Source organism: Pectinophora gossypiella, chromosome 25, assembly GCF_024362695.1.
Source record: "Pectinophora gossypiella chromosome 25, ilPecGoss1.1, whole genome shotgun sequence".
Lineage (NCBI taxonomy): Eukaryota > Metazoa > Arthropoda > Insecta > Lepidoptera > Gelechiidae > Pectinophora > Pectinophora gossypiella.
This window is the reverse complement of record NC_065428.1, coordinates 5,730,030-5,757,454: the sequence shown is the minus strand read 5'-3', so window position 1 is coordinate 5,757,454 and position 27,425 is coordinate 5,730,030. Positions and strand designations below refer to the sequence as shown.

At 38.3% G+C, this 27,425-nt stretch overlaps 1 protein-coding gene across 1 annotated transcript in view; it reads right to left on the bottom strand.

The window, feature by feature from the left end:
• Positions 1-27,425, bottom strand: part of LOC126378040 (E3 ubiquitin-protein ligase CBL) — a 143,102-nt gene that overhangs the window by 10,039 nt on the left and 105,638 nt on the right. Inside the window, exons 2-9 of the mRNA XM_050026127.1 lie at positions 11,009-11,155; positions 10,358-10,501; positions 8,637-8,762; positions 8,043-8,158; positions 7,191-7,297; positions 6,949-7,061; positions 5,915-5,997; positions 4,816-4,904 (exon numbers count right to left, since the gene is read on the bottom strand). Coding sequence (XP_049882084.1) covers positions 4,816-4,904; positions 5,915-5,997; positions 6,949-7,061; positions 7,191-7,297; positions 8,043-8,158; positions 8,637-8,762; positions 10,358-10,501; positions 11,009-11,155 — 925 coding nt within the window. The remainder of the gene's footprint in view (positions 1-4,815; positions 4,905-5,914; positions 5,998-6,948; positions 7,062-7,190; positions 7,298-8,042; positions 8,159-8,636; positions 8,763-10,357; positions 10,502-11,008; positions 11,156-27,425) is intronic.

Sequence of the window (27,425 nt, the reverse complement as noted above, 5' to 3'; positions counted from 1 at the left end):
AAGTCCCATGTGATAGGGGGCGAACCATAACATAAGCAGGCTATTTAAAAAAAAAACACACAAAGCACATATCACCAAGCGTATAATGTCAACATTCGAAACAGTACACTTACAAATAAATAATGATTTAAGTAGCCAATAGAAATCGTATAAAAATAATTATCTAAAGCCTAACCTAATTTATATTTCAACTAGATAGAATGGTCGTTTGTTTTGAATAGAATTTTAGTATTTTAAGTACTTTACTTCTTTAAATACTGTTTTTATAAAAAAAAAATCATAAATAAAACGTATAGGTACTTAAATACAGTATACTTAATTGCACATAAGAAATAAAAAAAAATCTTGTGCTAAGTTCAATATGTCTATTAACCTAAACATAACATAAACAGCCCATGTACGCGTCACTGTTGTTCACAGGCTTCCACTCAATCAACCGGAATGGGTATGGAGCATACTCCACAACGCTGCGCAACTGCGGGTTGGTGGAGATGTTTCTGAAGGCCTATGTATGGAAAAGTACAGAAAAGAAAAAGGAAATAAACGTATTTCATTATTAGAAGATTATTTAAAACCTACTAAATTTCATCTTTATCTTTTTTAATGCTATGCAAATAATAATATAAACCCGATTCATTCAATTTCATAATAGACGGCTAGGAAATATAAATTAAAATAAAGCATAAAAAACACATAAAACATTATAATACTTTAGTAAATTAAAGAAAAACAATTTAATTAAAATTCCATTCAAAACAAACCAACCAAAAACTGAAATACTAATAAATTAAATTCAATCATAATTTTAATACTATTGCATTACATTCTTTCAGACACAAGCAAAAAAAAACAGACATTATAATAAATTCATGTAAGTATAATTGAGAAAGATGTACCTTTTTTATACTTGTCTTATTTAACAAATATGGCGCCCTCATGTCAGTGCATACAAAAGATATCTTTTGTGCAATTTTTTACCTGGCTAGGAGACCTTTAAGCCAATTATTTTTATTTTCTTTTGTTTTCGTCATTCATAGTTCATAGGATTCCATTTAAAAGACCGTATGAATGTTTGTTCACATTTTATTAATTACTTATTTAATGAAGTACCAATAGTTAAGACAAGTATAAAAAAAAATCGTATGTATGTATGAATATCAAAATAATATATCAGAATGAAGCCTTCTAATGACTTTGAAAATAGAAAATGATAAACAATTATGAACACAAGTATTTATGAAAGCCTGACTAAAATTATACTTTCGCGGATCGCATATTTTAAAGTAAGACTTTTAATAGAATCCGCCTCACGTTTGACCGGTGTTCATTATTTGTTTACTTGCTTGGAAGTTGCCAATACAATCACACCACGTTGAAATTTGTTATATATGATACCAACTTTACGATAGAGCAAAAATAAAAATAAAAAAAGTTGAAAAAAAAAAAACTTTAAGCCTTTATGTTTATACAAACAGAAATGCAAAATCCGTTTCATAATAGAGTTCCGCCTTTTGGATAGACAATTTTAAAAACATTAAATAAAATTAATGTTTTTTTCGCGGTGTAAATCAAAAATTTTAATTTAAAAAAGTCTTTTGCATGTTACGAACATTCGATATGCGACCCACAATAATTCAGAGCCCATTTCATAATCTCTACTATATACAAATTACATTTAGAATTATACTTCATAAATGATAAATCATTAAATAATTTAGGCACAACTGAACGTATCTTAATCAGGCTTACGGTAAAACGATTCGATATTGTATTCAATTCAAATCTTGAATTGTTTTCAAAATTCTTTCAAAACATCAATAAATTAAAATTAAATCACTAACGAAATTCATTGATTCCAGTCAATATTATAAAATAAAACAGACCATAAATCTATTGGTCGTATCTAAAAGCAATACTATATTGTTGTCATTTTAAAACGATTCAGAATTTACAAAAAAAAAAGCTTTTAAAAATGGTCATAGTATTGTCAAATGAATCACAACGACAAAATTCATAAAACAAGTGACGTTTGCGTAAATTTTGGATTTAAAAAATAAATAACTAAAATAAAAACATTCACTCAACTTAATATTCCAAATTCAAACAAACATTGCCGTCGATTCTGTACAACAAAAATTTTGTTTAACAGTTTTAAATATAGTGCCGTCCCTCACTTACACTAAGCGCATGAAAGAAATAGAGCTAGTTTTAGAACTGTTAAACTAAAGTTTTGAGAATCAACAGCATTCTCTTTTTAAATTAAATCTAATTCATCTACAAGTCATTGTGCTCCATTGGAATTTGGAATGGAATGTATAGACGACATAATAATGAAGAAGTGACCTTGTCCCAACGTCACACAACACAAAATGCAAAACGGGCGTGCAAACACTAAGCATGCGGTGACTTTCTCTGGTGCCTCTGCAAAACAAATGAAAAAATCACATATAGAATGACCGTCCGTGCAAGGTTGCAGCTTTCGAACTTATTTTTGCATTTTTAACCGACTTCAAAAAAGGAGGAGGTTCTCAATTACACGTCTTTTATTAATATTTAGAAAACTCGATATATTCGGCTGTTTTTAACGATTGTCTATTGGCTTCTTGTATCCGTGCAACGCAGTAAGTATTTATTAGTTGGCGCTTAGAGTGGCGCACTGTACCGAAGGTTATTTGTAACTTGAGGTGTTCCGTAGTCGTGCAAAGAAAAGAGTCCATAATATCTTGTCCATATAGTGAAAACCTAAGGGCCTTATTGAAAAACCCTTTTTTGATGTGATTTTCTTCATCATCATCATCTCCATAGCATTATCCCATTTTTTCACAGGATCCGCTAACCTAACGTAAAGATTTGACAGGTCCGGTTTTTTACAGTTTGACCTTTCAACCCGCGAATGTGATTTTCTTCAACAAAATCTCGGTTTTATTTAAATTAATTTCGATGAGACTTGTGACCACAATTTTTTACCAGAATTGAAACTACTAACTTGTCTATTGCGAAGTTTTGCTAACGAAAATGACACCAGAGTATGTTTTTTCAAAAAGGCCTTAATGTGGTTTTTATTATAAGGCTTATTATACAGAATATAAGTTTTACCCCTGATGACAGCTGAGCGTATAGATACAGTTAGCAGATTTTGCAGCCATTATGACGACTCAAGATAAAAAAGTTTTAAAAAAGAAAAAAATAATGTTTTGGACTCATCTTTTTCTGCCTCTATAGTTCAGGGCCTTTGGACAACTCAATAATAACCCGGAAACACAGTTGATGAGGTCGGTTATCGACCTTACAACCTATACGATAAAATAAAAACTAATTAAATTATTTATGGTTTCTATTTGCGCATAATTCTTTTAAGACTGCTTAATCATTAACCCTTAAAAAACTAAATGCATTATTGCACCTCCATTCGCAATTCAAATCCCCATGCATAAAGTTCCAAGCTGCAACCAAAATGGAATGACTTAAATAATAATTGGAATAAACTAAAAATGGCGTCTATTCAAGCAATTGGATAAGGAAGTAACCCGAATGTTCTGGCATCCCACACTATCATGCCACACTCTGATATATATCCATCCATGCTCGCGGTTGAGGGTAGATTGTGTGAATACAATGATGTATATAATGATAATATATGTATATGATGATGCGATGTGTGGACAATAATGGCTAGTTCCCAACTAGTCAAATCAGTTGCTTTTTACTAAACATCAAAACACGAAATATCCTACCTATGAAAATTGTATGAAAAGACAACCTGAGACGTCACAGAAAAACGTGACTAAAAAGGCGCACTTATTACTACGTTTTTCATTATTAAAGTTCATAAATAAGTTAAATAAATAAATAGAAAAAAGAAAACGTTTTTTATCACCTTTAGACTGTCTTTATTTAACCTGAAGATTTGACAGGTCCGGTTTTTTACAGAAACGACTGCCTGCCTGACCTTCCAACCCGCGAAGGGAAAACCAGCCAAATACAGGTTAGGTCACATAAAAAAAATAAGTCTAAATTTTTTCGCGGAATGAAATTAGTTGAAAGAAACGGAGGCTTTGTTAAATAAAATTACATCAGAATGACTATAGGGCGACGATACATATCATCCAAATAGAGCGTTCAGAACCTTATCCCAGTATGATAAGGGTCACGGGTTCAAACTCAGTTTTAGCCCCCTGAATCGAATCAAATTCGATCTATTTGTGAAAGGTTGTACACAAACGCAAAAAGTCGGAATTCACACGATATAGAGTCAATAGAGAGACATTCAATCTAGTATATTTCAATCTCTTAGGTGGGTATTTTAACTTTTCAACGCAAAAAACTGAGCCATAATGAACGCTGAGTCATGTCAGGGGCATTTAGCGGCTCAATAGGGTATTCGACTGGGTCAAAGATAAATCTTGAAATGCTAATCTAGCAATAAAAGCCAGTCTAAGATGATCAAAATCAATCTCAATTTACTTTTCGACTTATTTTCGAATTTTATTTATGAATTAAGTAACAATGAATACGACGTTTGACCACTTTTATTGATGACATCATCACAGTCCGTATTTCAATAGAAACTCTAAAGAAAACTTCTTTTTGACGTTTCGTAAAAAGTATCTCATTTGACTAGGTTGTCGAGTAACCTACAATAACCCTGACACCAGGGTTGATAAGGTTGTTAATTCAGCTCACAACCCACACGATAGAAGAGAACGAAAAAATCACTACCAACAAAAATCTACCTGTATTCACACACAAATCTACCCTCCAGCAACACAACATCAACTGAGCATGAACTCTATGTCGTTGCAATAAGGCTCATACCTCTGCGTCGTCAATGTCGTCAGTTAGGCCGTTGAAAGCATTGCGCGACGTCCATCCGTTAGCGTTGCTTGAGATTGTAACATCTACACCTGTAAATATACAATCGTCATAAGCATAGCATAAAATAGGCTCACAACTACATTCCATGAGTAGTTAGAAGTTAGAGGTATGTATGAACATCCATCGCAAGATGAGCTAAGTAGGTGGTAGGTGGCTAGCCGTATCGCCGTCTACGGTCGAGCCAACTGTGTTAGTGAAAACTCCACTGCGCAACTTTCCAGGTGTCACAGACAAGCGTCATCTAGCGCAAACCTATTGTAACAATTTAGTTTAGCTAGCTAGCTACATCCATATTTATGATAGGAAAATTGTAATGTAATTACCAAAAGAACCAACAGATGGCGCTGGTAACCAACGCCAAATAAAAAAGAGAGACAAAATGAAGTAACGACGAACGATGCATTTTATTTTCCCGCTCCCTAATAATTATTATATTCATCCAAATATACCAATTCTATAACCTATTTCTTCACCAGGTTACGTTCCTCAAAAACAATATAGATGGCGTTGTACACACTTTTCTTCGTTTAACCTTCGAATTTACACAAGCATCTTTTATCTTTGTTTTCGGGTATAACTTTAATTATACCCGCGCACACTTACATCTTCCACCCATTATTATTCTCATCAAAATAAAGAGAAGCAATATAGGTAGCAACGTAATTCTATACATAACGTGATCCAAATATCAAGCAATACTTATTTTTATATTGCTTCTGCCATTACATTGTATTTGGAATAATTATACTGAAAAATTCCTCCTTAAGATAAATTAATAACTCATTGGTGCCAGGCAACATTCGGAAAATAAGGCCACATCGAAGCAATTCATCCACAAAAGCAATATTGCTATTTCACGTTTGTGTACATTGCGCACTTACTTTTAATTTGCGCAAATGTCAAATTTGGCCACATGTGTAGTGAATAAATATTTTATAATTCCGAGTCAGGTAAGGCGGTGAACGTTAACATCAGCTCTATATTACTACAACTTACAGTACTGCCCCAAGTCTAGATATATTATATACTTAAAACTTACTTGAACCATTGCACCCGGATGAACTTGAAGACCCTGATGAATTTGACGTGACGGGTTTCACTGCAGTCTTTGTGTTTGTGCTTCTGCAAAGGAAACAGATATTTAATATTTATGTTTATGAAGCCACGTTGCCTGATTTTAATATTATAACACAAAATCACGCCTATATCCGTGAAGAGGCAGGCAAAGGTATAGGTATAGTGTACAGGCTGTTAGTGAGACCGTAACAAAAACTTTAGGGGATGATTCAGATCATGATTCTGAGTTGATGTCATGTGGTTTCCGTCGCAAAGATATGAAACACGAACATTTTTATGAGTTTTGCGACGGATTCGGTACAGTATCAACTGTATAAACTTATATTTAACTGAATTCGCATTCATCATCATCAGCCGTATGACGCCCACTGCTGGGCATAGGCCTCCCCCAAGGATCTCCACGACGATCGGTCCTGCGCTGCCCGCATCCAGCGGCTTCCCGCGACCTTCACCAGATCGTCGGTCCACCTTGTAGCGGGCCTACCCACTGAGCGTCGTCCTACACATTAATGAGTTCGCATTAATGAGTTTGAATTCACGTCCCGAGAAATACATTTGTGACCTAACCTGTATGGGGCTGGTTTTCCCTTCGCGGGTAGAAGGTCAGAGAGGCAGTCGCTTCTTAAAAAACCGGAACTGTCAAATCTTCAGGTTAGGTAAGCGGACCTTGTCAAAAACTGGATAATGCCAGGGAGATGACAAGTTTGAATTCACGTTTATGTCACGCGATTTTCAGGATTTGGCCCTGTTAATGGCAATAGGGTCGCCCTTTTTTACATGGGACTGAAATATAGCTGGCGAGGAGTGAGTGTATAATTATACTATACACCTTTGCCTACCCCCCCTTCGGGGATACTCGCGTGACGCTTTATGATAAATCTTTTAAGCTACTTTCCAACAACAGAATGTTGTGTTAAATTTTGTACCCCCCTCCCCCCCTACCATTTGTCCGGCCAAGTAGTGGACGCCATCCATAAAATCAACAGATCAACTCACTTGGCGTCTCCCTGTGTGTTGGGTGGTCGTGGTGGTACGAAGGCGTCCACCACCACCTGCTCAGTCCCTTTGATCTCCGCGCGGCAGAATGGACAGCCCTGCCCTTCTGAGTCCTGGAATATTAAAAAAATAAAGTTAATATTACTATCACTGACATACTATGAACAAATAGACTCACCACCTTTGGTTGATTGACGGGAGGTCTGTGCCTGTGTTTTTATGTCGAATAAATAAATACTTACAATCTGCCACGCAGTGAGACAGGGCGTGCAGAGCAGGTGACCACAAGGTTCTATCCTGATGTCCTTGTCGTTCTCTGCACAAATCTTGCATAGCTGGAACGTGCTTCCTGTAAAAAAATAAATGTATTTTAAAATACATAACGTAACATACAAATACATTAGCATAGGGTAGACAGAGACCACGGAATTCCACCCACTATGATCCTGAGAAATCTTCAGGTTAGTTAACCGGACCCTGTGAAAAAACCGCATGCTAGGGAGAAGTGTGATGATCCTGACTCACCACTTTTGCTTCTCCCACTCTGACCAAGTCTTCTTGAATGCTCGCTGGTGTAGAGTACTCATGCCCTGAAAGGCTTCTTTAAAACATCCTGGATTTGATCGCAGTGAGAAAACTTAAATTGATAATCTTCTTCTATCGTGTGGGTTGTGAGGTGGATTACCAACCTCATCAACCCAGGTGTTAGCGTTATTATTGAGCCGTCAAAGGCCCCTGACGGGGGCCTTGAAACGGGTACTTGCACCAGTAAGTAGTAATCGGGACCAACGGCTTAATGTGCCTTCTAAAGCATGGATCATCTTATTTCGAGATTTTAATGATCTATATGCTCCCACCGGAATCGAACCCGAGACATCCGCATTGTGAGCCTGACGCTCAACCACTGGACCACAGAAGCCATTAAGAATGATAACAGATCACAGCTAATGCTTATTCCCGACGTTAAAGACTGGCGGATTGAAAACCCGTTCAGATATTTCGCTCTTTTATCTCCTCAATTGCGGCTTCTTCAGACCAAAAAGTAGCACATTTTGTCTAACAATTACTCTATTACAGAAGCTGGTGTTACGAACCCATTTCACAATACAACTCGTACTGCTCCTGTGTGACTGTGATGTGGTCTTCAGCTGGCGATATGATGGCGCTGCTGAGATCTGGGTTCACATCACGACCGTCTGGATAGAGGTAGCTGAAAAATGAAGGAGACAAATTAGTTGACATTATTCTTACTTTAATTACTTACTGAGGGTTGTGAGATCAATGACTGACTAAATGCAACTGTGGTCTAAGAGCCTCCGTGGTCTTATTTACAGCATTGGGCTCACGATCTGGAGGTTCGGGTTGGATTCCCGATGGGTTGGCTTGGACATTTACAAAGAAAGATGATACTGTGCTTGGAACTAGCCCAAATGCCTCTACCAACCCGCGGTGAAGCAGCGTGGAGGAGTATGCTCCATACCCCATCCGGTTGATTGAGGGGAGGCCTGTGCCCAGCAGTTGGACGTATATAAGCTGTTTATATGTTTTAATATTATTGAGACCCCATAAGCCCCAAACAGACCTCATCTTTGGACTACATTCTTACTTAGGTAAATAGTAGTCGGGGCCGGCTGACCAACATGCCATCGGGATTTACACCCCTGCCTTCTACTTCGGTATGTACTCACAATCCCTCTCGGTAGCCATCGAGTAGAGCCTGGACCAGGCTCTTGTTCTGAGGAATGGTCTGCAGGATCTCTCCGTCCGCTGTCACGTAGCCTATCGCCCACTGGCCGAGCCTCGTACACGATAATCTGGAAATATATTCAATGAATCAATAATACCTGCTTTTATAAATCTAAAAGGCGTGCGACAGGAACCAAAACAAAGGGATAAGTAGATAGATGCACTAGGCAAACAGATCTATCTAGGACATTTGGATGCTTATAGGACGAAGTATAAAATTGGACATAAATAACGATCTTAAGTTACAAAAGCGATTGATTACTCAACCGTATTAGCACAGAAATCATGCCCCTTTTACACCTACGCGTAAAAAACATTCTTAACCAATACCCCAGCTTACTAGAACAAGCTAATTGACATCCTGCCCTTAGAAGCAAAATTATAAAGCTCTCTTGTTCCCGTTAAATTGAATCACTATTCCCACCGTCAGAAAATTGAATTGTTCCGTGCGGTTCCAGACAGGCCATTACTGGAACCGAGGCAACCACAAACTGTCTTATGAGATATACTGGCGGAAATGTTTCTGCAAAATTTTCACGTCGCTTCTAAAGCTGGGCCGGAGAAAAATATAGAACGCGTTCAGTTGCTTATCTTCCCGGACATGTCATAAAACACGGGGGGATTGTGCCCTTTCTAAAATAATGGACTATTATATGCGATGTACAGATAATCTGTCACGATAAGATTCATTATATCTCAGGGGTTTGTATCAATCAAATTGATGTCTAATTGTTAAAATTAAGTTCTGTGCAATAAAGTATACCAATTTGATTTGAATAATGTCCGCTGATTATTTAACTATTACAGGGGTGAGGATCTCCCTCATCGTTTTCCCAGGGTCCGCTTATCTAACCTGAACATTTCATATGTACAATTTTTGCAGAAGCGACTACCTCTGCCCTTCCAACCCGCTGGTAAAATCCAGCCCAAATTCAGGTTAGGTCACATACCTACTTCATTTAGGTTTCCTCACGACGTTTTCTTTCACACCCTTGTTAGTTTCTGCATCTTTGTAAGTAAAAAGAACACAGAAGCAAATCATACCTTCTTTTCTCATATAGGTTGTGAACTTGTGAGGTGGATTTACCAACCTCATCAAACCTGACGTCAGGATTATTTTGAGCTAAAGGCCCCTAAAACGACTACGTACTTACATCGTTTTAAGTTTACGCGGTTATTATCATAATTAAAACACATAATAACGGGTTCTTACCGCGTTTAAAATTATCGACCATGTGGAATCCAGTAGTAGGTGTTGTAAAAAGCTTGAAACGGCCTAATGTGGTGAAAAAACGTGAGGACACAGTGAGTGCGGTTTGTCGTAGTGAGTTTGGTGCGAGTTCAGATGGTTCCGAACATTCCGATATCAAAAACATAAACAAGCGGCAAAGAAAGAGGGTAGACAGATATGTCTGCCCGTAGAAAATTATGGATCTACCTACTCCACTCTAATCTCATCAGTCATCCCGTGATCATGGCACTTGCAACAGTGTCGAAATATCGGGAGTCTCATATCCCCATTTAAACGCGGTAAGAACCCGTTATTATGTGTACTTACATCAGTAAGTAGTAACGGAGACCAACGGCTTAACGTGCCTAAAAAGCACGGATCATCTTACTTTTGGACAATCAGGTGATCAGCCTGAACACATATAAATCATACCTGAACACATAACTCCCAGCCTTGTGGATGTATTTCTGGAGTCGCGCCTTCACTTCATCGTAGGTGAGGAAGGCCACGTACCCGGGGTGAGTGACCGCCAGCAACTGCCAGTTGCGGAGTAAAGTGCTCCACGGCTGGAATAACCTGGAATTTTTGAAAAACAATACATAAATACATAATATATTTTTTGAGTAATATATCTTGCACCACATTATCCAAAAAGTAGAACAATAAGAGAGCATACTGGTTTCTGAGCAGGTGATAGCCCAGTTGGTAGAACGCTTGCCTCTCACATTGACGTCGCAGGTTCGAATCCAGCACAGGCCTAAATCAATGATTGTCGAATTTGTTTTCGAATTCAGGTTTGGATCATAAATGATTATCACGTGCTCAGCGGAGAAGGAATGCATTTTCGGAGGTATGTGACCTAACCTGTATTGGGCTGGTTTTCCCTTCGCGGGTTGGAAGGTCAGACAGACAAGTCGTTTCTGTAAAAAACCGGACCTGTCAAATCTTCAGGTTAGGTTAGCGGACCCTGTGAAAAACGGGATAGCGCTAAGATGGTGAATTTACAACTATGACTGTAACAGTTGTCACCGTTCTGGAGGCTTTTTGTATGTGATGACCATTCTAAATGCCACGTCAACTTACCTAGTAAAGACATCAAACTCGAAGTTGGATATGAAGTCGTTGCATGTCAGGTCTATTGTGGTCTTCAGCGCCATCGTCTCCAACCCTGAGGATATCGGGTGGACGTTGTTCAGTTCTTCTCTGAAGATCTTCCACGGGACCAGGGTGCTGGAACAAAGGTAATTTTAGATTAGTTGATGTATGTTTTTTTTAGATGACTTATTCTATACCTATAGATATGCCACATATAACATTAATCAAATCAACGTTAACTACTTGATCGGATATTAGCCTCTGTTAGAACAGGTTAAAATAATAAAAGAACACACTAGTTTCCAACTAGTCAAATCAGTTACTTTTTACTAAACATTAAAACATCAAATTACTATGGAATTTGTATGAAAATGCACACATAACATAACATAACAAATACTTTATTGCACAAACAGGAAAAAACAAAATACAAAACAAAAGAGAAATAGAATTAGTACAATAGGCGGCCTTATTGCTAAGTAGCAATCTCTTCCAGGCAACCTTTAAGTATACACACTGCACACTGTGACGTCATAGAAATAAAATTAAGAAGTGATAAAATGTCGCACTTTCATTACGTTTTTCTTTATTAAAATTCATTATAAGATTGTATTATCCATCTTAGGACTTCGTATCAACAGTGGCTGCAAGTTGTCTTTGATTACTTGTGGCTCTGCCCACCCCATTTGGGATTACGGGCGTGAGTTTATGTATGTATGTATGCATTATAAGAAACATAATTAGAAAAAGTAAAAAAATATTTTTCGTCGGTTTTAAATCTGTCTTTATTTAGTAATCAGTATTTCATAATTTATATTTGACTTAGGACACTACCCAATTCTTTAGAGGTAGTTGACTGACTGCACCAACTTTGGTGTTTGGGTTATATGTAATTGAGCGGCACGCAAAAGGCGCTTGGCAAGGCTCATACAACGACATACAATTATAATACCTCCCGAAAGACTACATCGTTTACTTTCAAACAAACATGTATGTGATTCACCCTGCAATATCCTAAACAAACTACGGAAAGATTCACGAACTGGGGGGTTAAAAACGCGACATCGAAGCAATTCTTCTAAAACAGCAATATTGCTATTTGACAATTATTTTCGTTACTTTTATATGCGCTAATGTCGAAACTGACAGCCTCCGTGGTCTAGTGGTTAGAGCGTTAGGCTCACGATCTGGAGGTCCGGGTTCGATTCCCGATGGGGACATAGTCGAAATCACTTTGTGAGACTGTCCTTTGTTTGGTAAGGACTTTTCAGGCTTGAATCACCTGATTGTCCGAAAAAGTAAGATGATTCCGTGCTTCGGAGGGCACGTTAAGCCGTTGGTCCCGGCTATTAGCCATAAAAACACCTCCACCAACCCGCAGTGGAGCAGCGTGGTGGAGTATGCTCCATACCCCCTCCGGTTGATTGAGGGGAGGCCTGTGCCCAACAGTGGGACGTATATAGGCAGTTTATGTATATGCCGTTATGTAATCTTTCACCGCTACAACGTACCAACCCGTCATATTAAAAGTCTCGGACCAGTCGAACAGCAAATCGATAACCATAATCGTTTATGGTCACCAGCAAATGCTAATTGCTGTCTGCTTGCATATTTCGCAATTAAGCAAATTAATTTCCGATATCCGCTGGGAAGGGCCTGCGTTCGACAGCTCAGACACGAATTTAGGCAAAGTAAGGTGTAATGTTTAAAAAAAAGTTTAAAAACTAAAACCTGACTACGGAAAAATCGCGCTTTTTTACCATTACTTACGCACTAGGTGATGTACTATGCTAATCTGTACTAAGATTTCGGGTACTACGGGATACGACCACGGCTGTCTTCAAAACCATCGCTAAGTAGGTACCAGTGTCATATAATAAAGAACAATACTGCTTATAGAGCGGTAACTCCGCCCCGCACTATTGCGTTTCGGGCGCCGACTTATCTTCCTCTGGGTCTGAGTCTTACATGTAGGGTTGCCAGGTGTACGGCTTTAGCCGGACATGTTTGGCTTTTTGCGGTCGTTTCTGGCCAAATATTTGTGTGTTATGCTTGTCCGGATTTTGATAGGCGCGGGCCCGGGCAGGCACAGGCGAGCGGAGAGCGAACTGCGTGTGTCTATATATACGTTTTTCATCAGCTCAGATGTAAAAACAGTACTCGTATGTTTGGATATTAGAAAATATGTTCGGCTTTTAGGGCAAAATGTCCGGGTTTTAGGGCAAAATGTCCGGCCTTTGTATTTTAGGGTCTGGCACCCCTATTTACATGGCCGTAAGTGGCTAAGGCGTAAGGCTATATAAATAAATAGGTATTCTAGCCGGCCCTATGTAACATTATTTTTTATTTAAGTGTGTGGTACATTTAAGTAAAGAAAAACGGATTATTCCCAGTAGTCTCCAATAGTAGAGAATTGGGTAGTTTTCTAGGTCAAAGATAAATTATGAAATTCTGATTACTAAATAAAAACAGATCTAAAGGTGACAAAAAACGTTTCCTTTTTTCTATTTAACTTATTTATGAACTTCAATAAACAAAATGTAATAATAAGTGCGACATTTTATCAAAGTCAAGGTGGCTTTATCATACAAATTCCATAGTAATTTCGTGTTTTGACGTTTATAAGAAGAATAAGAATAAGAATAAAATAAATTTATTGCCAGTAACAATTTACATTTAGTAAAAAGTAACTGATTTGACTAGTTGGAAACTAGCCTATTAAAAAGAAATCCTGAACCTGAATCCGGACCCAGACATACAACAACATAATTAGTATAGAAACAACAGATGTTCAGTACAAAGGATAATAACATTAAATTGGATTTCACATTGATCTACGTTGATACGAGTATTATTACTGTTTTACTGTACATGTACCTTTTATGTATTGTTGGTATAATATGGAACTGTTGGTAAGTAATTAATATAAACCTGACAGAGGGTAACTGTCAGTACTATTCAGGCGGAGGACAAGAGTCCTACTACGGCTTTGAAATTGACTACTCTGGGCGCCATCCAACTCGCGTCAGACAGAGTACTGCGGGGCGAAAGGCAAGAGGGAAACTACTGCTCTATTTTTCCCTAGCATGGAGAATCCTACACTGACAAGAGCGTAGGTCTTAAATTAGTTATGTAGTTAATTAATTTGGGTATAGATGTCGCAGTCGAATTGTATAATCCTGTTTTCAAAAACAGGGCCGTTTTGTAATGCGGCGGTTTAACGATTAGCCGTATTGTCATTGCGATACGTTCTCCAATAAAGCGGTCCACGTTTAGCCGCATTGTACTACTACTTAAATTGTAGGGTGACCATAATTACAAAATAAAACAATGTTTAAAGTGAAAATCTATTTTGATAATCTTAAACAGCTAACATTCTTCTTACGATATTCCTAAGAAATCCGACAGCGACAGACACTGACATAGAAGATAGAACGAATTCCGTATAGAACGGTAACTGTTCGCCCCGCACCACTTCGTATCGGCCGCCGACTTCACCCCCTCTGGGTCTTCTTTTACTCTTAAATGGCCGTAAGCCGCGAAGGAGTAAGCGGGAGAGTACGCGGAATGTGTCTCGCTCGCACGCGTTAGGCAACACACGATAAGAATGAGATTTTTGTATGGGGTGTGACACGGACAGATAACCGGCCTATCATACTCATCGTCATGATGTTTTCCTTCATCGCTAAGCATGTGTAAGTAATCTAAGAGAACTAATTAAATATAAGTATAAAAAGACCGATAGGAAAACAGTTCAGTTTCAACAAAACCATCAAAGACGGAAGTATACCTATACTTGTTCTTAATTGTGTAACTTTTTTGTTGGCGGTAATTAATCGGGGGCTTAGAAGTTTTAATTAAAAATATAACGTCGATACGCTTAGCTTCATCAATTACTTCTGTCGCTGCCTGGTATTGGCTTGCTTCAGTGGGCCGGAGTGAGATGGAGGCTGAGTTCGGATAGGGATCTAGACCTACGGGGTATAACATAGAACCCTTTCCCAGGAATTCGGGTGAAAACCTCAACGGTTGCAGAGGCGGAGCAATGCAGGACGAATGGGGCAAATCACAGGAACTGTAACCTGGAACCTGACAGAGGGCAGCAGTAACTGTCAGTACTATTCAGAGGCGGAGGACAGGAGTCATAGTACGGCTACTCTGGGCGCCATCCCACTCGCGTCTGACAGAGTACTACGGGGCGGAAAGCAAGACGCTGCACTATTTTTCCCTAAAAAAGTAGCACGGAGAATGCTACACCTCCAAGAGCGTGGCTCTTCAATTAGTGATGTGATGCTGTCTGGTATTAAGGGCCCGGGCTCCGGAAGGTACAATAAGCCAATGCTCCTGGTTACTACTTACCAATGTAAGTAAGTATGTAGTCGTTACATGAGTCATGGCAGGGGCGTTTGACGGCTCAATATTAAACCTGATGAGGTTGGTACTCACAACACGACAAGAAGAACATTAAGGGTATGCTATACAGTTTTACAATCCCTACTTATCTATATCTATGTCTGTTAGACTTTCCTACAGGCTTAAAATAGGTCAAGCACTATTGAAGTCCCTAGACTGAAATGCATACAGAATACTTAAGTAGATTTAAGCATCGGTTCAAGCGTTTATTTCAAATATTCTATCAATACCAATAGTAAAAAGTAGAAACAAATGAACATAAGGAGAATATTCTCTTATGTATTAATTTCACATTAATTTATTGAAATTGATTTCCAAAGTTTAAAAGCAATTCAAGTACAGCGTCTGAAGTCGTAGCAATGGACACAGTGATATCTGTGCGATAAACGAACTAATTAATTTAACGAAAAAATGTTTTTTTTTTGTATAAAATCAATATAATTTTATTCCAATTCGGATATAATTTTACAATTTATTACAATCCTATACAAAATAAAATAAAATAAATAATTGAAGACGTTAAATTAATAATTTAATAAATAATAAAAAAGAAATATATTTTATTATCGATCAACTAGATCCATTTGGTTAGTAACAAACTTAAGAACTATGTTAGTAAATTATCTTAAATATCGATAAGGTTTTATTAATCATACAGCCGATCAGAATAAGAAATAAGAAGTATGGCAAGAAGTAAGAATAATGGTGAGAAGTATAAAAAATAATGGTAAGAAGTAGTATTTTATTTAACGCGTAGCGAATAGAATAGAGTTGGTTCATTTATCGCGTTCGGCATTCATACTATGGTTACAGAAATACCTAATATGCTTTGAATCCTTGTTCCCACACATTTTACACCTTTGGCATTCTTGCAGCATATTAAACCATGCGGTCCCAATTTGTCATTGGTCCAAACATTCTTGGCTTTCTACGAATAAGGCTGTTTGTTGCATTGTATGGATACCAAACCAACAGACTGCTAAGGAGTCCTTATACGATGTATAGGTGACACAGATTCATCGGCGATACAACCGCTAGACGCCTAAGAACAGGCAACTGACACGCCATCTGACTAATATATCAGATATAACATGCTGCCTGACAACGTTCGACCAATCGCGACCTCTTGCGTTATTAGACGATATAGACGATTGCTTTATAGACGTGTTCAATTGTTTGAATGAGCCAATCAGAACATAGAATAAGAATAAAATAAATTAGCGTTCCACTTTCCTCGTTTCCCCCTTGTTTTTGCGTATAATTTGTTCACGCGTCGTCCTTCCGACCAATTAGGCTCCTAATATTTGATTTTATTTTATATTTATTTATATTTGCATATAATTTGAATTAAATTTAAAATTACTTTGCATATAATTTGAAATTAAATTATATGCAAAAAATCAAATATTAGGCGTCTTATTGGTCGTAATGTCGATGCGTGACACATATTCTATTCAACTGCAAGTTTGCAACTACTGCCTAACTCTGAACAGCTGGTTATTACTGGATAGACTGTGATACGATATAGGTTTAAATAGGTGGGAATTTCGTTCATTTACGAAAGAGAGACACCTAGAAATTCAATGTGGCCGTTTATTTACGTTATGTGTGTCATCAAATGAGGTAGGAATGCGTCGCGACTCACAGTTTGCGGAGTATGGTATGGAAGGACTATAGTTTCCTATTAAAAGTATAAGAGCCTTTTTGCCTTTAGCGATTGATGAATGTGGAGGAAGCAAGAGAAGTGTGTCAGGATCGAAGCAAATGGAATTCTATAGTCTCTGCTTACCCCGGTGGGAAATAGGCGTGAGTTTATGTATGTATGTAAGAGCCTTTTTGAAAAATCAAATTCTGATGTAATTTTCTACGACAAAAACTCGATTTCTTTCAATTAATTTCAATCCGGGTAAATTTTTTAACCACTATTTATCAAGATTGAGACTAGCGTGTCGATTGCGAGGTTTTGTTAAAAAAAAACACATTAGAATGTGATTTCTTAAAAAGGAGCTTACGTGGTTTTCATTATAACCTCGTAAGACCGACATTTCCAGCATTTTATCTCCCTAGCATTATCCCGTTGTTCACAGGGTTCGCTTACCTAACCTGAAGATTTGACAGGTCCGAGACCGAGATTTCCAGACACAATAGTTAAACAACGGTGTTTGGATTTTAAAAGAACATTCGGGCTTGTGACTAAGGTATAAGTATAAGGCGTCGATACGTAGATGTTCGGTTCTTTGTTATACATATCAACATTTAAGGTTTTGCACACCATAATCAGGTTAGAAATTAAAATTAAAAATGTTAAGTAAAAAACTAACTCTTCGCCTGCCTCCCAGTTTAATAACGCCTATCTCCACAAATAAATAAATATATTAAATAAATGAAATAAAACAGATAAAAACGTTTTGGTGTCCTTTTATCCTTCCTTTATCGCTCTCTTACAAAGAGATATACTCTTGTTTTGATCATTTTCCCAGCTCGTTTTTAAAAATGTGAACCTTTCTAGTGTTAATATTACTTCCATGTTGCGAAGCGATAAAGTAGGTGAACGAACGATATGGCGGGTAATCACGCCATTTGTTTTGGTCACCTGTGCTGTGTTACAGGAGTGGGAACTTTAGTGGTTTACCTGTTGAATAGGCTGTGGCGAGGAAACGGTAACACGTAATTATCGTACACCTATCATACATAACATAAATACCCTATATACGTCCCACTGCTGGGCACAGGCCTCCCCTCAATCAACCGGAGGGGGTATGGAGCATACTCCAGCACGCTGCTCCAATGCGGGTTGGTGGAGGTGTTTTTACGGCTAATAGCCGGGACCATCGGCTTCACGTGCACTCCGAAGCACGGAATCATCTTACTTTTCGGACAATCAGGTGATTCAAGCCTGAAAAGTCCTTACCAAACAAAGGACAGTCTCACAAAGGGATTTGGACAATGTCCATCGGGAATCGAACCCGGACCTCCAGATCGTAAGCCTAACGCTCTAAAACAGCATCAATAAATGTTTTTAATTAATTGTTGTATTGAACATAATAGTATAAGGTTATATTATTGCCTGTATGACATGTGTATATAGGTATTTATGTATACACATTACAGGTGCAAAGGAACAATTTTGTGAGACGGAATTTGCAAATATAACTGTAACATTTATCTATTTTTTAAAATCTAATACAACATGATGGGATTTTTTATGGCGCTAGTCTGAACCATAAGGATCATAATATCCATCTAAGGACTTCGTATCAACATTTATAAAAACAAATAACTTTCAAGACATTTTTAGGATAACATACTAATATTTTAACGTCTTGTGACCACTTAAGTTTTAAGTATAAAAGCTGCATACAGCTTTTAAAAGCTCTGTAAAAAGGCAGCAATGCTGCAAACATGTGGGTTCACTAAAAGGATTATTAAAAAAGCAAATTAGTACACTTTGTATAGCACTTTAGCATCTTATAATTATAACCATACCATGGATTGCGAAAAGTAAAGAATCGTTAATGTTTTTAACTGCTTACATACGATTCGAAACTGCTTACATAAAATTCAATTCGAAATTCGAATTGAATTTATATTCTGAATATGAAAAAATCCAATGTTTAGCGCATAGACACACGCCAATAATCTGTAGTAGATTGAAAAAAGCCACAAGTCTGTCTTTTGTTTTTTTTTTCATCTGCTGTAGGTAAAATATCCCATCATCACTAAGATTCCTTCTTAAACGGGATGCACCAATAGGCTAGTTTCCAACAAGTCAAATCAGTTACTTTTTACTAAACGTGAAAACTCGAAATTACTATGGAATTTGTATGGAAAAACACACTGTGACGTCATAGAAAGAAATTATAAAATGTCGGACTTATTAATACGTTTTTCTTGAATTTCAATTCATAAATAAGTTAAATAGAAAAAAGAAAATATTTTTCGTTAGTTTTAGATCTGTCTTTATCTAGTAACCAGAATTTCATAATTCATCTTGAATCTAGTACACGACCCAATTCGATCCATATTCGATTACTTATCTCAAGTGTAATTTTCACTAACAAAGTTGGCTTGACCATTATAGACGGTGATACGGCTCACTATCCATCACGTTGGTTTAACAGAAAACTCGGTCATGTGACGAGCGAACCTACCTCTGACTAACCCATCTGGGAATATAGGATGTATAGTCATGAGATTATGTTATGCGCGTGTGTTATGTAACATAAAAGAAATATCTAACAAAACCGGAAGACCGTAACATATTCCTATTATTATTGTAACCCCTGAAGGGTTCAATAATGACGAAAAAATTATACGTTATTCTGCGAAAAATCTTTTTCTTGCTTGAGCGACATGAAACGGAGGATTTGCAATCAATAGCGTGCAATCTCGGATTCATTGTAATTTAATTGTGACCGAGAACCGAATTTCCCTGCGGGCCTAAAACCTTGCAACCGGGAGCGGATCTGGGGTTATATGGGCTCAAACCAAGGGAGTCAAGTGGGCCCAATCTCAGAAATCGTCTCAGTACATGCCTCACAGAATCTCAAAACAAACTAGACATTGTTCCTCTTTCTTAAATTAATAGGTATAGGTTTGTTTTGAATAACCCTCACACAAGGTAAGTACATTTTCAAGCCAAGCCGCTCCCAAACCAAAATCCTGGATCCGTCTCTGGCTTCAACCTTTTTTACTTCACTCCGTTGTATTATTCAATATGGACGACGATGTTGCGTTGGACAATGCCTTAGGAACGGATTTATAAAATGTTTGACTGTGGTTGAATCTACAATTCGGTTGCCCTACTTACTTCCTGAAGATAGTTGAAGATTGAAGGCTGTGTAAAATACAAAAGGTTAATTTACAATCTGTGGAAGCTTGTTAATGACTTTTTGATATCAAGTTAGTATGTAACATTGTAAATTTAACTGTAAGCTCCCCAAAAACTTCGTACAATTTTAACTTTTTAACTTGCTGACGACGCCCTGACCCGAGGTTCGCGCCTTACTGGGCACCCTTAGGCCTGTTGTCTAAAATATTGTACCGGGGAAACCCTCAGCGCTCTCCATTTGCCCGGCCATGTAATTAATGAAACCGCGCCCGATGTTATGCCGTGCAGAATCCCCTTGGTCTCATATTCTGCGAAAGGGACATTTTGGAACAAGGGGTGAATTTTGAGAACTGGACATTCTGCACCTGAAGATTTTTTTAAAAAAAAAAAAGTCTCACGGCTTTTCTTGCAGCTCGCAACTCGGCTATACAAGTTGTGAGAAGCTGCAGTAGTTTTAGGCAGATGAGTAAAAGTCTATTCAAATTGTAGCTATGTTACCTATTGAATAATTATATTTTAGAGTTTGATCTTTGGGCACTTGCTTCGCGTTTTCCAACTCTTGCGTTCAGCAACTCATAAACATTCGTAAACGCCGACGCTCAGCACTATTATGTCCGATAACACGCGCAACTTTGCTTACAGTACAGATCGAACACCACAGATACTTTGGACTGCTTCCAACATTGCTGGGAGAATAAGATGAAGCAGTTCATTCATAAATCATTCATTCAGGAGTTGGCTCACAGTTGGTAGTTTGTACATTGTACAAGTTTGAATAGTACGGACGGGATGCTAAATTGTGAATAGGGTATCCCGTAGATACGGAGTGAATAGATAACGCAAGTTGTCCGGTGATGCGTGGTTCTTTAGTTAGGTACGTAACAAACATATCTACATATCTTGTTAATTTTATATCAATGTTTATAAGATTTTTCAAAGGAACCTTGTTTTTCCATCATCGCATCGGGCCCGCTTGTAATGTTGATGTGTTTGTACTGTTAGATACGAGTATGAGTAAATTTATATGTTGCGTAGAACAACTGTCAGAATAGTTAATTTTCTTGAAGAAGAACAACATAAAATAAGCTCACGACTATATCCTAATTGGGATAGGCAGAAGTACGATAACACATTTAAATTAGCCTAATTCGCATTCCTAGTTTACCGGGTGAGAGCCTTCAGCGCTCCCCATTTGTCCGGCCAAGTAGTTAATGCCATCTGCGGCAAATCTACAATAAGTCACGGCAAAAAAAAAAACATTCCTAGCGCTAGACGTATTCCTAAACCTGTTAAAAGCGGATTTATCTAAGCTGATTAGGTAGAAACAGCCATAGTGCCTGAACGATTTATAAGGCTTTCAAACTAGCGAATTAATAGCTTAAAGCGGAACGACGTGAATGGTCTCAACCACGATAAGCAAGCGGAAACAAAGATTACTTGATAGCAGAACGTATTCTGGACTTTTATCATTACCCCTAGACTATCATCATTATCAGCCGTACGACGCCCACTGCTGGGCATAGGCCTCCCCTAAGGATCTCCACGACGATCGTTCCTAGACTATCAGAGATATATAATTCGTTTAAAAAAAGAATAGAATACTTAGATGCAATGTATGCCCTACTCAGTCATTCAAATCCGAGAGGCGGAGACCAAAAATTTCAAGACCCACAGCTTAGGTTCCTGTCTTCCAATAAAATTTTAGTTTTTAACAAACACTATAACTTAGATAACGATTTTTTATTTTATGTCCTAACATAAACTAAGAACAACAAAAAATATTTCGACAACGCAGACCCCATCGGGAATCGTGACCCAAACGCTGTCCACACTAGACCACTGGAGCAGTGTGGTGGCTGTTTATGTATTATGGAGAGGACTCACATGGGACTTAAACATAGCTGGCGAGGAGTAGGTGTACTATACACCTCTGCCTACCCTTTCGGGTATACAGGCGTGATGCTATGTTGTATGTTATGGAGACGTAGAATAAAAGCCTTTCGTCATATAATGCCCCTTTCACGAAATGTCCCTTGGTAGCAAAACGTCCCTTTCGCAAAATGTCCCTTTCACAGAATGTCCCTTTCGCAATACATCCCTTTATCACGCTTACTTACCATACGGGTTGAGCAGACCCATTGCATACACTACACGCAAGTCAATAAATAAAAGACCTACACAAATATAAGTTAATCTATATAATTAAGTCTAATGAATTTAAATATGGAACGCGCATTCGCCAGTAAAGGTACACACGAGAGCAGTTTTAATTAATTTTATAAAAGTTATTTTATCATACCACCGAGGAAAGGTATGATACTCATTATAATTATATACATTTCATTTCCATAAAAAACTGCTGAATCGATTAACGTAATCGTATTATTGGAAGATTAAAATTAATTAAAGAATGCTTATACAGGTACAGTCACGAGCAATATCATGTATCCACTTTAGACCCTGTCGCACTATCATACTTGACATTGAATGAGACTTAAGGCGGATTCATATTTGTCTGATCTGTTGTGACGTGTAGTGTCGTGACGTGATGGCTAGTTTTTACGTTTATACGTTATGTTCTGACGCCTCATGAAGATATTCTGAAACAATACAGCTCTGACTCAACCGCGATCGTTTCTGATGAGACACAACACAAGCCATCACAACACAATACGCATTACTAGTATGATTGTCCGAAAGTAACATGATCCGTGCTTCGGATGGCACGTTAAGCCGTTGGTCCCGGTTACTACTTACTGATGTAAGAAAGTTGTCATTACATGAGCCATGTCAGCCTTTGGCGGCTCTATAGTAACCCTGACACCAGGGTTGATGCGGTTGGTACTCCACGTCACAACGCACACGATAGAAAATCGCACTTATGAATTTCCTTTTTTCATCTTACCTCTGCCTACCCCTTCGCGGTACAAGCGCGATGCTCATATTTTTCCCACCAAGTCAACGTCCTAGGCAACACAGGATCCAAACAAGACCAATAAGGAAGGTAGTCGACTGTTTATATCCAGTCCATCAAACTCGCTTCTTGTAATTATATAAAAGCCAGTTTATGCATTCAAATAAAACTAGACATGAAGCTGATCCCAGTACACAACATCTAATTTTATTTTAAGTTATACCTGTCATTTTCTTATCCACCGAAAAGGAAAGGGACGGGTAAAACAGGCATAAAATTTATGAAACACGCGTCAATTTTAAACAAAAAAACAACCTAAAAAATTTACATTGGCCAATAACCCGACAGAATTAAGTTGACAACACACACCAAACGGTTTACATTCCGCGAGATACCTATTTGATTTGCCAGGGCTATTCATTAATTTTAAAATTATCAGTCTAATAATCTGTCCCTTTCCTTTTCGGCGGATAAGAAAATGACAGGTGTAGCTTAAAATAAAATTAGGACGTGTCTGCAGGAATCGGGGCCACTCGCTTACTAAACTGGTTGACCTTTTTGTTGTTTTAGAAACAGAGCTCCATCAGCTCGCACTGGAGCAGCGTGGTGGAGTATACTCCATACCGCCTCTGGCTAATTGAGGGGAGGCCTGTGCCCAGCAGTGGGATGTATAGTTATAGGCTGCTTATGTTATATATGTGACTTATTGTAGGTTTGCCACAGCATTCACAACTTGACCGGACAAATGGAGAGCGCTGAATGCTCTCACCCGGTTATTTAAGCCTTCTACTTTGGAATGTAGTACAAGACGTACCGGTGCTAATTCGTGTTGACACCGTCCTCAGACACCATTTAATTTTATTTTAAGTTAACCCTGTCAAAAAAAAGAAACAAAAATATTTTTAATTTTCATTATTGGTTTACAAAGTTAGCGCTTTTTGAACGTCAAAAATTAAATTGCATATTTATGTAACTAGCTGTAAAACTACTACCACATCGGAATCTGTAACGCTGAGGGAAAGACATGGCCAGAAAACCTCCCAGCACAGGGCCCTAGTCCTACTGTTTCATGTTTTCCTTTCTTTTTTTACATCCAGTTTCTATTACATAATTTTCTTTTCCGCTGAATAGACAGGAAGCTTGACAATAAGTCACCTGTACAAAAAACAACATAAGTTCACGACTCTATCGGAAATAGGGAATCTGGTGAAATAATTACAAACACCTCACCGAGCTTTCTATTAGACCAACGTGATAGGTACACAAAAAAAAAGCGATCAATAGACTCCATCCTTTCAACGCTCCGCCTAGCGCCCGCTTCACTTCCATCCGTTCAGCTCGCGGCGCATGACCTAATTCGTCTAGAATATTCATCTTGCTTAGTGCACTTAGGTACTTTATGGCATAGCGCATGCAAGTAGAATGACATTTTCTATCGGCTTGAAAAGTCAAATTGAGTTAGTCCTTCTCTTCTCTTCTTTCGTTTGTTTTTTGGAAACACGCCTCTTCGATACTGGGTGCATTGTGGTAGTGGAAGCCGTGGCTTAGTTGGAAGGTTCGACCCTCACTGTGAGGTCACAGGTTCAAATCCTGCTCGGACCAAGACCATTGACTCAGTGAATGTTGGTTTTATTTTTTCAAACTCATGTTTGGTTCATAAAAGATTACCAGGAGCTCTATGGTGAAGGAAACAACGCTAGGAAACCCACATTCCTGAGAAATGCGTTTTCAGACGTATGTGACCTAACATTGGGCTTCGCGGGTTAGAAAGTCAAGCAAGCGGTCGCTTCTTTGAAAAGCTGGACCTGTCAAATCCTCAGGTTAGGTGAGCGGTTCTCGTAAAGAACAGGATAACACTAAGGAAATAATGCGGATAATGAGTGTACTGTATAAGTGTAGCTAATTCATGTGGATTGTGGACACGTCTTCGCCTTACTTACCGCCTCCGTTCCACCCCTGTCTCCTCCGTTTTGGTGTAAACACACCCTTAGAGTGTTAGCGCACCCTAATATCCCGCAATATCAGCACGTTCCACATTTCACTAACATTTGCAGTAGTTCGCTCTGTTGAATTTTACCAGCACTCACTGAACTATGTAGGTAGTTAAGCAGGTAGTTGTGAAACTACAATAATAGAATATTCCCCTATTGTTTGAATTTTGAGGCTAAAATGCTTTGTCCCGGGCACAGATCATAGAAACGGGAGTGATATGCCCAGCGCTAATTATACGAGTCCTCGTGTAGCCTGTTAACTCAAGTCATTTCTGACTGGACCGCTACATCTGGGGGCACGATCGTGCCCCCGCCAAGACGAGCAAAGCGAAGCGCAAGGGCAGGCACTACCTATCTTTTCTCGAAACGTTTCGCCAATTTTTTGAACCCTTAAACTCAGGTTTGGATTATGGTAGATGAAATAAACTCTCAGGATGTGTTGCCAGCAGTGGACTTATTAAACCTATAAAGTTTCAAGTGCATAGCTATTATACTTTAAATTTTATTGATATGTGAAAAACCCCAATTTTGACACTCACTGACATACATAACTTCTAAGTGTTGCCTATCCATTAAATTGATTGGCTTGTGCCCAGCAGTGAGACGTATATAGACTGTTTATGTTTATGTAATTCATACAATAGCTGGGTACTATTGAAATCCTATCAACTGGGAAGCCATATAGATACCAACGCACATACAAAATCAACGAACTACGCTTGACTATTACGACATTATATTTATCATAGAATACAACAATATAATGTTTAAATACATGATATCAAAGTGCCGAGTATCAAAGAGGATATAGCATCGATTTAAGCTGTTACCGGTACTCTGTTGTTGAGTTAGGTGTAAAATATTTAGAAACATTAGTGAACATATTCAATTTTAGTAACATAATTATAAGTTTTTAGAAGCACGTTAAGTCGTTGGTCCCGGTTACTACTTACTGATGTAAATGAGTAATAGTTACATGAGCCATGTCAGGGGCCTTTGGCGGCTCAATAATAACCCTGACACCAGCGTTGATGGGGTTGGTAATTCACCTCACAACCCACACAAGTTAACTTTTGTTACAAACCGTTAAATGTTCTGACTCTAGTAAAAACTATATATTATAACATGATTGTATATTATCCTCTAAGGGCCAGACGAAACTAAAATGGTACAGGACCTGCAACTGACTACATTATGCAAAGCGTGTGGTATACCTTGCCGCTCTCGGATTCGACAATCAATAATCATATGAATTTGGGTGCATACATTAGTCTTAAAACTGTGGGTATCATAAGGTTTTCAATTCTTCATATTAATATTCCAAATTCAAACTTTATTACACTCGTGTTTTGTTGAACAGAAATTCGGAATTGTCGTTTTTTTGATAAGAAGGTATATATAGCTACGCCTACAAAGAGATTTACGGAGGAAAGAGGAAGTTACTCTCGGCTAATCTACTTTGGAATTAGATCGTTTTCTTGACTCATTAGGGAAGGTGGAGGTGTGTCTTATTTTAGAGACATTAAGGGACGACCTTGCTGGCAAAATTGGGTCACACGATTTAATTAGATTTAGCTAATCTAAATTTCAAAGGAGCTGTCCGAGCCGATTTAGGAACAATTTCTAGCAAAGCGTTTATAAAGGCTTTATTTTATTAAAAAGGTACACAGACAGATTGTAAACAATACACATATGGTATAACTCGAAGCAGATTTAGAACTAGCCTACAATCCAAAAAATTGTGTACACAGCATGACAAAACAGTAGAAAGGACAGAAACTAAGGATAAACAATGCATATTTAATACCTATTCATCATCAGCCTATTAACACTGCTGGGGCACGGGCCTTCCCTATGGATGGATAGGGAGATCGGGCCTTAAACCATCACGCGGGCCCAGTGCGGATTGATGGTTATTAACGACTGCTAATGCAGCCGGGACCAACGGCTTAACGTGCCTTCCGAAGCACGGAGGAGCTCGAGATGAAAACTTTTTTTTGTGGTCACCCATCCTATGACCGGCCTTTGCGAAAGTTACTTAACTTCAACAATAGCAGACCGAGCGCGTTAACCGCTGCGCCACCGAGATCCTCCAATACATATTAATTTTTCATCTCGAGCTCCTTCGTGCTTCGGAAGGCACGTTAAGCCGTTGGTCCCGGCTGCATTAGCAGTCGTTAATAACCATCAATCCGCGCTGGGCCCGCGTGATGGTTTAAGGCCCAATCTCCCTATCCATCCATAGGGAAGGCCCGT